The following is a 12989-nucleotide window of genomic DNA, read 5'->3' as shown; positions in this document are numbered from 1 at the left end:
GTCGTGTTTTAGACGTTGTTGAATGTTGAATCGAGGTGTAGCACGTGCTCATAGAATCGTATTGCAATTATCAATAGAGCTTTTTTTTTGTGCTAGTTTTGAAGCAAAAAAGTGATAAGCAATGTTCTTCCTTATTGGCTTGGGGTTGGGTGATCCAACTGATGTGGGTGTTTTTGGCCAACAGATTATCAAAAAATGTGAACGAGTTTATTTAGAAGCATATACTTCAATTTTAGTCAATGGAACTGAGCCTTCTCTGGTAAGAAATGAAAATACTAGGTACCTGCCGTCTTCCATCTAGGCTATCAATATCATTGATTATTGAATGTTAATGACCATCGTCACTGACATCACTAAACCAATGCAGTGCCAACTGCCAACAAAAGCAGCAATCAAATGCCAACAATTTGAATTTATTAGTAGGTACCGTATTAACTTTTAAGTACTTTTACTGTTTCAATTTTCAATCAAATTATACTTTTGTAGCATAGCATATGTAACAAACAATCACATTTAAAATAATTTTTCTGTTCTATCATCAGTATTCAGTGTCATGTAATTTTGGTACCTACCTATAAATACAACAATACAGTTCTGAACTTCAGGTTAGGCTATGAATAGAATGATAGGCCTTCCCGCCTTAATAGGTATCATGTAGGATGTAGCCTATGTCTAAAAATAGGATGTGCAAGTTTAGTTTTTTCATATGACTTGAAAGCACTTAGCCTATTTTTTGTTGCATTTTGAAATTTGAATTATTATGGATATGTTAATTAAGGTAGAACTTTGTAGCTATAAAATTAGTGGAGTCCATATTCCATAGGTAATGCTGTAAACAAACTACCTTCCTAAAATTTAACATGGAATAATAAATTGAATTGAGGGTGGAATTTTGAAGGACAAGGTTAAGAGGAACGTCTCGCCTAAAATTTATCTCAGTAATTTACAGAGGGATCAATCAGAAATTTGGTACACATGTGTAAACCCTAAAAGAAAACAGGTTTTATTCGTGTCAATTTTTCGAAAAAATTAAAAGAAAACGTGAAATTCTTAGGAAACGACCAAAAAGGGGCAGGGTAAACGCAGTATATTCCGACACATTAAGGACACATCGAGAAATGAAAAACTATAAAAAATAACCGTATGCGTTACTTATTTAAAAAGCGTATTTATTTAAAGGCCTTTTGAATGCAAACCTACCAAATCCCTATATTCCGACACTGTGTGTGGCAATATTTGGCACGTGGTGAGGCGTATTCCGTCCGCGCTTCAAATTCTACTGATACGTAATGCCGTCATCCACGTGTTTGAATTCCGTTTGCTGTGTGAGCTGTATTGGAATACAACACGGCTTTGAATTAGAACACTAATGAATATTGAACACTACTTAATTACGCTTTTAATTAACAACTATTAAGCTTTTAATTAAGCAAATTTTAATTTTTGTACACAGCTTGGAACGATCTGTGTGTGTCCAATTCAAGTTGTGACGGAATTAGTTTTCATGTGTCTAAATTCATTTTTCAACTTAATCATCTATTAATTAATTTATTTACCACTTGAAATCAGCAAATACAAGTATACTTAAAGGATTCCTAATATATTCACAGACGTACAGCAATCCCTTGATTAGCACGGTTTTGAATACCGCGGTTCTGATTAATGCGGAAAAAAAATTTGCGACCTACCCTTAATCTACGCGGTGCCAGTTTTGATTAGCACGACTTTTTTTTCACAATGCATCATTTTCCCGCCTCCAGCCAGAGGTGTTACGTTCGTAATAAAAGTGTTACTTCTTGCTTATTAGATCTTATGTTGTTACTTTTGTTACGACTTTTGGAAAAATTTGCCAAATGTTGTTACGTTATGAATTTCAGTCAATAATTCTTTAAATAAGGTCCCGTTCCGTAGGCACTCGTGCTAACTACAGAGTCGGTTTAACCGCGCCTTGTCTCATTCATAACTCGAATGATCGAGTTTGGCAACGTTCGCCGGTAAGTGCGCCATGCCGGTGCTCTAGCCCTTTAAGCCCTGGTATGACGAATTTGTCACACAGAAAATAAAAGCTTCTACCGAGAGTAATTACATGTTTGGATTCTAGCCGCAAGTGTGACAGTAGCGTCACATGTTGTGAACTTGTTCGAACGACGTTCGATGGAGTAGGCGCACCGCTACTGCCAGTACAACACAAAGACTGCGCGTGATCTGAAAAGTAATTCAGATTGTTTTTTCACTTTTGAAACATAATTCAGTGCGTAAAGGGCTAGTTACTCGTTAGCCTTCAACTGGTCAAGATTGCTGCCATATCTACTGCTCACTTTTATCAAACTAAATAATTTTCCTTTCCTTTGCTATTTTTGAGGATTCATTATAATTATTCCCATATATTCTTAAGTTTGATTAGCGCAGTTTTGCTTAACACGGTAAAACTCGGGGATTTATTAACCGCGTTAATCAAGGGATTGCTGTATCTAAAAGTCTCAAACCATAATATTCTTCCTATACAAACAGTTATTTACTATTTGGTAGAGCAAGGTCAACTGCCAAATTTGACACATTTTTTGATGATCTCACTGGGTAGCATGCATTGTCTCTCTTTGGATCTCAATATTTTCCCGCTAGATGGCCAAGACCTAGTGTTTTGGCAGTAGTTCGACGCGCAAATGTATGACGTCACCATTTCAACCATCAACGAACGCATGGAACTAAAACAAAGCTTAATATAAAGGAAAAACTAGAGAGGTGACACCGTGACGGAATTACCTATGATGTCGGAATATACCGCGTTTACCCTACCCTACTTTAGAAAACCTATCTCCTCCTAGGATTTTCAAGCTACAACATTGAGACACATATCATTTGATGTGTAAAGACCACATCTACAAAATTGTGTATAGGTTTTTTGAATTTCTCATTTTCGTGAGTGTGGGAGCATTTTGTCTGAAATTGTTTGAAATTTTCGATTTTACCTCCACTTTCCCCCCTTTTTTGCAACATTAAATCCGAACTCTAACGAACTTAGAAAAACCCATACACAGTTTTGTAGCTCTTTCATTTCCAAATCGAACGGTATATATATGTCTCATTGACGTAGCTTCAAAACTCTAGGAGGAGATAGGTTTTTCATGACAATAAGTGTGAATGTTTAGGAGAGAGCGACAAAGTCCCGCGCGCACCACAATATGCACTCAATGTAGCATAGATTCCAAACTAAACATTTCTGAAGCTTGATTCCATTCAAGGATGATGGGAGCAACTACATGCACATCTCTCCCTACAAAGCCCGGAGGCACACTGAGTCAGACCTCACAAAAACACTATATTTGTAGTGGTGGACAGCGAATTATCTCGTATCTAATTACTGAAAGAACTCCCTCCCCGCCCCCCTTTCATGAAGTGTCGTGTAAGTGAAAGTCGACGTACAGAGATGGTAGTGGTACCATTGGATAGGCCAGAAAGTCAGCGTTAAGATGAGACTAAACACATACCTGCAGCACAACTCAAGTACCTAGACACTATATTTAAAGAGCTCAGCAGCTAATTAGTTCCTATATAATTACTTAAAATCACTTCTTTTTTTGTTGGAATGGTGAGTGTGGAGGCCTTTAAAAAAAATTACTTAAAGAACTCCCCCACCCGCTCCCCTTCATGAAATGTCGTGAAATCATAAATAAACGTAGAGAGATGGCAGTGGTACCGTTGGATAGGGCAGAATGTCAGCTTTAAAATGAGTATAAAAACCGAAAAAGTGAAAATTTTCAATTTTAGGCGAGAAGCTCCCCTTAATTCATGCATGACAATGAACAAATGCACATATAGTGGAACAAAAAATCTAAAACTATATTTTATTCATAATTTTATGTTATTATAAAATCTGAAACTAAAGTCTGCTAAATTTTCAGAACTAATCAAGTTACTGGGCTGGATTGATCTTGAATATAGAATAAATTGGTTGAACATAGAGATCTTGGGGCCCTACAGCAGTCACATTACCATGTAATTCCTTATTTCCAGTACTATGACAGTAAATTTTTGTTAGTGCTAAGTGCTGCTAACAACCTATAGACGTGCAGGAAATTTGCTTCAATCTATATGTGTATGTTGTATGTAATTTACAGGATTTTTTGGAGCTGTTCAAACTCTTCACTGAAAAGTTTTCTGAGACTATTAAGTCAATAATAATTTTTTATTGTGTCCTAATTTACTATCCCTCATTTTCAGGAAACCTATTATGGGAGAAAAATCTTGATAGCTGACCGAGAACAAGTGGAAGTTGGAGCTGGAGACCTGCTGCAGTCGGCTGATGTGCAGGATGTTGCGCTGCTGGTGGTGGGAGACCCTCTCAGTGCCACAACTCATTCCGATCTCATGCTCAGAGCTCAAGCTTTGGGCATCCCAGTCCAGGTCAGAATTGAAGCATAATTTAAATTGCCAGCAATTATTCAACATTTTCACTTGAATAATGAAATTATTTAAAAAAAAACTTGATTACTATCTTAAACAATGGTATTTTCATCTCACTTCAGTAGCATTAGAAGTGTCAGTATTTCTCAGATAATATAAATATATTCAGAATAATTTCAGATGTAATAATATAATAGATGATTTTATTTTATCATTGGTGGAACTACCTTTTTGGAGATATCCTAGCCTAATAAATCTTTGAATTGCCATAACCACATCAAATGAAACAATGTCTTGTTACTATTACAAAATCAGGAGCTTTAATTGAGTTTGATTCTTATGTATTCTATTATACAAATTTATTTTTTTAACAATCATCTATTCACCACTGGTCATACTGTTATAATTTTACGATCAGCCAATGGTATTTTAATGTAACACGTTCTTTCATTCTAGCAAAATTAAAGATTAAACTATTGATTGATTTTGCATCATTTGCTGCTCTTTTTGATTAAAACATTTATCATGAAAATGTACTGCACTGGGAGTATTTATATATGTTCCTTATAATGCTAACCTATTGCAATAATTTTCTTCTCAGGTTTTAAGTAATGCTTCAGTGCTGACCTCTGCTGCAACAACTGGGCTCAAATTGGAGCGCCTTGGAGAAGTTGTGTCCATTCCATACTGGGAAGAAAACTGGCAGCCTGAAAGCTTTTATGACAAAATATGCACCAACCTCAAGCATGGCTTGCACACTCTTTGCCTTCTTGGTTTGTGAAATTGCCCATTTATAATGTCAAAGCTTGTTATTGAAAGCAATTTATGTAGCCATTTTTGATTTGACCACTGCATTTAATACTTGTCTGTGTAAGATCATGTCTGTGTCTATAACTGAAATTCCAATTTTTATCCTTTTTATTAGTACAATTTAATGAGCCCAATTTCAGAGCTTGTTACGAAAAATATTTTCACTCCTCCAGCATGCCAGACTCTCCATTTCTTTTTTTATTTTGTTGTGTTCCTACTTTAATGATTAACCAATCTTTTTTACCTAATTAAATGTAGACAATTCAAGACCTTTGAAATAAATAAATTATCTTCTAGTTTTCATCTGATCTCTAAATTTTTGTAGGTCTCAGAATTCTTCTGCGTTACCATATCGTTGTAAGTATATATACAGTATATACAAGTATAATCGATTTGAGTGTATATATAAATATAATGTAGCAGTGAATATTTTCAGGATGTTATCAATTGAAAGAATCGATTTATTTCTGATCATTTTTGCTTCATTTTATGTTATTTTTATTTTCTACTCTCAGACATTAAAGTCAAAGAGCAAACCGTTGAAAACATCATAAAGAACCGGAAATTGTTTGAACCTCCTCGCTTCATGCGCACCCACGAAGCTGCCAAGCAGCTGCTGGCCATCATAGAGAAGAGAGAGCAGCAGGATAATTCCTGTACAGAAGGCACACTCCGTCGTGACACTACCTGCATTGCCTGTGTTAGGCTGGGTACTGAGCGCCAAAAAAATCTCGTCATGACACTGCAAGGTGAAATATTTATTGCACTCTGGAGTATTGTCAACATTCAAATTTATGTTCTTAGACTTATACATAGGTATTTAGTTATTCAATTAACCGTCTCCGTTTTTCAGTTATCAGCCTATGTATTTATCAGATTTCTGGAATAAGAAAGGCACGATTCAATGAAGATGAAAATATTTGCCAAATGTAGTTTACGTATGTATCTGATTACCTTTATTTGACGGCTGGGTCAATGACTTATTTAATTAGGTTTTGCGCTTAAAACTTTGTATGAATTTTCTCAATTTCGAAATTTTCAGAATCAGCTGAAGCTGACCTAGGCGAGCCTTTGCACTCAATGGTGGTTTGTGCCCCCCTGAGCGACGCGGAGACACGTGACGCGGCTGCTCTGGCTTCCTGGTATCAAGGAGCCACAAAACCTGCGTCTTCTTGTGCTGGACGCCTCCATCTTATAGGAATGGGCTTAACAATCTCTGATATCACCGTTAAGGGTGTAGAAATTTTGCTCAAAACCAATCATGTGTTCCTTGACAAAGCATCTAGACAAATTTTGAACGTGTTGTTAGGCTCGAGGAGCATTCGAGAAATTTTCTCAGATGTTTTCAACCCTGATGAATTGGATCGTTTGGATGCTGCTTTTGATGTGAACAAACCAAGTGTGAGTGCGAGCGATTGTGAAGACGTTTTAGCATTACTCAAAAGCGGAGAGGATGTGACGATTATGATTTGGGGAGATCCTCTGGCCCTCACTGAATATACTTCTCTACTCACGCGGCTAGTAGATTGCAACATCCCATTTTCAGTCGTGCACAACGCGTCTCTAATTAATTCTGTGGCATCATGTGGGCTGCAGCTATATTCATTTGGGGAGGTCATCCGCCTTCCAGAGTCTGGATCAATTTATGACCCACACTCGTTACCTGATGTACCCGTGTTTTACAAGAAACTCATGAGCAACATTAGCGTTGGTTGGCACAGTTTGTGCATTTTGCATCGTGAGGGTAATGATAAATTGTCACAATGGACTCCGTGTGAAGTTGCTCGCCTATTGTTGAAACTTTCATCTGTCATCGAATCGTCCAAAATAGATGGTGCCTGTCGTGTTGTGATAGGCAAGATGCCGACACGTGGACAACCAATATATTATAACACCAACCTTCAGGATCTAGCTAATGCGGATATATTTCGTAGTGAGACAGCGTTGTACGCTCTTATCGTGTTGGGCCACACACACCCTCTTGAAGAAGAGTGCTTAGCTGCTCTGACTAAACCAATTTCTATCTCGTAGAATGCCCAGTAAACACGAGTTGAATTGGATTCCTTTGTATTTCTTACCGTTATTAGTTTTCTTGATATTGATGTATCTAAAAATAACAATAAATAGTATTTAATATAACATGAAGCTGGTATCCAAGTAATAATACCTACTTGTTAATATTGATATTTTCACGATCTATCCGTGTGATTTACAGAATATCTAGCCTTTTTTGCCCTCAACACGTTTGCAATTATGGCCAGTTTTTGTACAAATTTTATCATGTAGAAGAAAGAAAGTGGCAGCCTGTTGGAATAACATGTCGACAATGCTTCCATTTCATATTAAATATTTGCTGCGTTGCTATTGGCTAATTGTTGCCAACATCGTCAACGTTTTTGTCATCATAACTGAGGGTTTGCGTATTTTTCATGTAGCAAACGTCGCAAACAATACCTCGATCATAATCAAGTGGATAATTCTCCCAACTTGAGAGGCACAAGATCTCAATGGCATACGTGTTCAAGCTTTTGAGCAGCTATTAAGTCTGGAAGGACGTGAGCTATGAATCTTAATTGTCACCCGCAATCGCATACATCGTGCCCTAAATACGTGTGACTGCGCAAGTGAATTTTTTCAAACCCTTGTGAATGTTGTAAGATGGGGAAACTGCTTCAAAACAATATGAACAATAAAGTGTCTTGGGCAAAAAAGGCGCAATATACGAATAGAACAGGATTTTATTTCCGCAACTATGACAATTTTTCTTTTAGCGTTATTTCGTGATTCTATTGACTTCGGTGTTCTCGGCGGGGTTTGTTTCGCTTAGCTTAAGGTTCAAACTCTTGAGACGGTCAGTATTTCGAGTAACACAAAAGCCGATTTGTTATGTCATCAAAGAAGAATGTTGTGCGAGATTGGCTTCCTGAGCCTATGGGTTAATTTGCTAAGCTCTTTGAGGTCTCATTTGAGCCTACAGTACCTACGCGAGACGCCATTTTCAACACTCTTAAGACAGTGGTTCCCAAACTTTTTCAGGCTGGCGCCCCCTTTGGCTCCCTATTGAATTTCTAGCGCCCCCCACAGACATACGTACGCCTCTTTCCTGAAATTTAGTACGCTGCAATTTTAAAAGATAAAAGGTTAAACACAAATGTGTATTTCACAAATAGAACCCCATTTAGTGAACCAATATGTTTTTCACCTGTTTTAACTGTTTCAGCGCTAGAAACCTAGGACGTCGCGGGCGAATTTATGGCCGGACTCGTGGCCGATCTCACGACCAATCTCCAAATTCAAGTATCATCACGTAATATCTCCCAAACTAATGAACGCAGCTCTATGAAACGTGGAACACGTATTCATCAGAACCTAACGGTGATGTTTAGCTTGTAAACTTTTTTATTTTTACCTTCACTCGCGAGTTACGCGTAGCCTATTTTGCGAAACAGGCCGAAATTCACAGTGATCAAAGAATTTCTTCCAAACTATTGAACAGATTTGAACGAAATTTTGAATATACATTCCTAACTACCAAACGGTGATTTTTTATTTTATACATTTTTTCGATTTTACCTTCGTTTGAGAGTTTTTTTTTTCATTTCACCGTCATTCTTGATTTCACACTTCCTTTTATTCGCTCCGTATCGCAGGGTAATTTGTCACTGAAATTCGCGGCGATCAAGAAAGTTCTTCTAAACTACAGAACACATTTCAGCGAAACTTTGTATATAAATACCTAACCTCTCAACGGTGATGTTCAGCTTGTGACAATTTTTCTATTCTACTTTCGTTCGCGAGTTATACAGATATAGGAGGAACGACCGGCTTTTCTACCGGCCGGTTTAACCAAGAGCCTTACACGAATAGCCGTATAACTCGCAAACGAAGGCAAAACGAAAAAATTGTAAACATCACCGTTGCTGATTTTAGGTATTTAAATACTAAGTTTCGTTCAAATCTGTTCAGTAGTTCGGAAAAAATTTCTTGATTACTGCGAATTTTAAAATCACGATCACGAATAAAGGTGAAATGAAAAAAACTCGCAAACGAAGGCACAATCGAAAAATTTTTCACGAGCTAAACATTTCCGTTGGTAGTTAGGACTGTAAATTCAATATTTCGTTCGAATCTGTTCAGTAGTCTGGAAGAAATTACGTGATCACTGTGAGTTTCGGCCCGTATTGACATATAACTATGACAAAAACAAACGATGGCAAAATTCAAACAATTTTCACGACCAAAAACATTATCGTTAGGTCCTAATGAATACGAGTACCAAGTTTCATCGAACTAAGTTCATTAGTTTGAGATATTCCGTAATCATTGAATTTGGAAATTGGCCGTGAGTCCGGCCGTTAATTTGTCCGAGACGTGAACCCAGGAGAGGTTAAAAAAAACACATCCGTGTGAAAAAACCATCGCTGGGATTCATGTGCTGCACGTGTTGTGTACAAATCGTCAAACAAACGTTCGAACTTCTGACTTCGACTTCGGACTACCGCCCACTATCGCCCCCTAATGCCTTCTTCCTTACCGCCCCCCAAAATCTTTCCACCACCCCTAGGGGGGCGAAATCGCCCATATTGGGAACCACTGCTCTAAGACAATCATCAAACGCCAAAACAAACACTCTCTAATGGTCCTAACTACCGCACTTCTCTCCCTAAAGCGCGTCTCAGTAAACACTTTGTTAATTAATCGTTGGTGGTAGCTTAATTGCTGAGGAAGTTTGTTGGTGTAATGCTTAGACGCGATGACTTAAACAGGAGCAGAAAAAGGAGGCTTTGGAGCGATGTTGGTGTGTTATAAAAGGAGCAGACACTGAATCCTGTATGCCTGTCCTATATGAATTAGTCTTCTATATCTATTAATTGTATTGTACTTGTGCATGAGATCAATGAAGAAAACCGTTTCTGTTACAATGCAATTCAGCCTTAAGAATGCACTATTGTTATAACGTTAATCAACTTTATGAACGCTATTGTTATTACGTTAATCAACCTTAAGAACGCTCTATTGTAATAACGTTAACCTGCTTTTAAAATGACTATTTAACAGGATAATTTAACATGACTTTTTAACATGACTATTTAACAAGGCTATTTAACATGACTATTTAACATGACTATTTAACATGACTATTTAATATGACTATTTAACATGACTATTTAACATGACTTTTCAACATAACTATTTAACATTACTATTTAACATGGCTATTTAAAAGTCATACTTGACTATCTAGCTTTTTTAATGTCCACGAGTATATAAAGTGCATGACAGATATCCTGCTATATAAATGATCTTGTTTTTGCTGGCCCTTCCCATTGCAATAACAACTTACGATTCCGAAGTCGTTTCATCAGAAAAATGTTCATGATTACCAATCGGATTATTATAAGTAAGCGTGGCAACAAAGTTGAATATAAAAAATTATTGAAAGGCGGGAAATTGAGGAAGGATTGCGGGATTGATTGATTTAACGATTGGGAAGAACAATAATAGTGAACTACAGTATATGAATGAGATTGTGTGTCTCTCATTTAACTCATTCTAAATACTATCATCTTGCATAAATTCACTAATAAATGTGTAATAATTTACAAGTAAAAGTTTGAGAACATTCGCGCGATTTTGAAACTTCAGAATTTTGTGATATTTGATAATCCAGTTTGCGTATTATATATAATATATATGCATGTGTTGCCTTACGAAGTAATTTACAAGTAACAACACCAACCATTGCCTCATCATTAACGAGCCAATTACATCACCACTAACGAACCAATCACCTCACAACTAACGAACCAATCACCTCACAACTAACGAACCAATCACCTCACCACTAACGAACCAATCACCTCACAACTAACGAACCAATCACCTCACAACTAACGAACCAATCACCTCACCACTAACGAACCAATCACCTCACAACTAACGAACCAATCACCTCACAACTAACGAACCAATCACCTCACCACTAACGAACCAATCACCTCACAACTAACGAACCAATCACCTCACAACTAACGAACCAATCACCTCACCACTAACGAACCAATCACCTCACAACTAACGAACCAATCACCTCACAACTAACGAACCAATCACCTCACAACTAACGAACCAATCACCTCACAACTAACGAACCAATCACCTCACCACTAACGAACCAATCACCTCACCACCAACGAGCCAATCACCTCACCACTAACATTTAGTGCGCGCAGTAATAGGTTTGTGTTGCCGACAGTCACGCAGCAAAGCAGCCACAAAACTTAAGCCAGGCGCACGGCGCAGATCTCCAGCCAGCCAGGCGCGCGGCGCAGATCTCCAGCCAGCCAGGCGCGCGGCGCAGATCTCCAGCCAGCCAGGCGCGCGGCGCAGATCTCCAGCCAGCAAGGCGCGCGGCGCAGATCTCCAGCCAGCAAGGCGCGCGGCGCAGATCTCCAGCCAGCCAGGCGGGCGATGCAGATCTCCAGCCAGCTAGGCGCGCGGCGCAGATCTCCAGCCAGCAAGGCGCGCGGCGCAGATCTCCACAGTCAGCAAGGCGCGCGACGCAGATCTCCAGCCAGCCAGGCGCGCGGCGCAGATCTCCAGCCAGCCAGGCGGGCGGCGCAAATCTCCACAGTCAGCAAGGCGCGCGGCGCAGATCTCCAGCCAGCCAGGCGCGCGGCGCAGATCTCCGCAGTCAGGCGCGCGGCGCAGATCTCCAGCCAGCCAGGCGCACGGCGCAGATCTCCAGCCAGGCGGGCGGCGCAGATCTCCAGCCAGCCAGGCACGCGGCGCAGATCTCAGCCAGGCGCGCGGCGCAGATCTCCAGCCAGGCGCGCGGCGCAGATCTCCAGCCAGGCGCGCGGCGCAGATATCCAGCCAGGTGCGCGGCGCAGATCTCCAGCCAGGCGCGCGGCGCAGATCTCCAGCCAGCCAGGCGCGCGGCACAGATCTACAGCCAGGCGCGCGGCGCAGATCTCAGTCAGGCGCGCACATCATAAGCGTTAGGCCGCCGCCCCAAATGGAGATGACGTGTAACTCGATTACAACAACAAAAGCTGTGCCATCTCTTCACAGCTCGCTTTAGCTCCTTCAACTTCCCCCGGCCCTTCACTCTCGCAGGCCTCCCTAAAAATAATCATAATAATCTGCTTCTCATTGAGAACTTGGTTTGTTCGGGTCCACAATAGGCCAGCTCGAAGCGACGGACTTACAGCCAAACAAAAGCCAATTATACTCCTTTAAAAAGCTCAATTTTTAGCATCAATAATGTAGATCTCAGTTACAGAGTTAACTGCACACGATGAGCAGCTTTTTGTGTGAATTATTCCGAGTGCGATTGTAGACGTAAAGACATTAATCAGTACCTATTTCATTTATGCAGTTATCGATAAAAACTCTAAGAAGAATACAATTTAAAATACAAAATAAAATTTGATTTCAAATGTTTATTTTTCCCAATTCTGAAAATAATCAAATTCGTGAATTATGCAATTGGACTACAAGTTTAAGGTAATTTGTACAACTTTGTTTTCACAGATCCAAAAAAATTTTAATTTCCTTGTAGCTGTGGGGGCGGGGGCGCTGGGGGGGTCGAAGAGTGCATGGTTATTCTTTTGAGAACAGCAAACTTAATAATACGTTAGTGATAAGTTTAAGTACGTAATCCTTGAACTTGCTATGGCTGCTGCTTTTATGCTTCTGCCGTCAACAAGAACTTTAGTTTTGCGAGGCGGAAGCTCAGGGTCAATGTGATGAGAGGAATATAGAGAACAACC

The 12989-nt window shown here is 39.4% G+C and overlaps 2 protein-coding genes across 2 annotated transcripts; both read left to right on the top strand.

Annotated features, from left to right (window-relative positions):
- The first annotated feature begins 1 nt into the window (after position 1).
- On the top strand, positions 2 to 7274 carry LOC108665670. The gene is made up of 5 exons (XM_018152445.1): positions 2 to 259; positions 4222 to 4404; positions 5006 to 5177; positions 5730 to 5963; positions 6257 to 7274. Exons 1-5 carry the CDS (start codon positions 122 to 124, stop codon positions 7243 to 7245), a joined length of 1716 nt encoding a protein of 571 aa, XP_018007934.1. The 5' UTR covers positions 2 to 121; the 3' UTR covers positions 7246 to 7274.
- Positions 7275 to 7354: 80 nt separating this feature from the next.
- On the top strand, positions 7355 to 12212 carry LOC108665663 (serine/arginine repetitive matrix protein 2-like). The gene is made up of 2 exons (XM_018152438.1): positions 7355 to 7371; positions 11471 to 12212. Exons 1-2 carry the CDS (start codon positions 7355 to 7357, stop codon positions 12210 to 12212), a joined length of 759 nt encoding a protein of 252 aa, XP_018007927.1.
- Positions 12213 to 12989: the final 777 nt, after the last annotated feature.

Source organism: Hyalella azteca, unplaced genomic scaffold (genome assembly GCF_000764305.2).
Source record: "Hyalella azteca isolate HAZT.00-mixed unplaced genomic scaffold, Hazt_2.0.2 contig3173, whole genome shotgun sequence".
Lineage (NCBI taxonomy): Eukaryota > Metazoa > Arthropoda > Malacostraca > Amphipoda > Hyalellidae > Hyalella > Hyalella azteca.
Note: the sequence above shows the minus strand (reverse complement) of the source record. Positions and strands in the feature narration are given on the sequence as shown.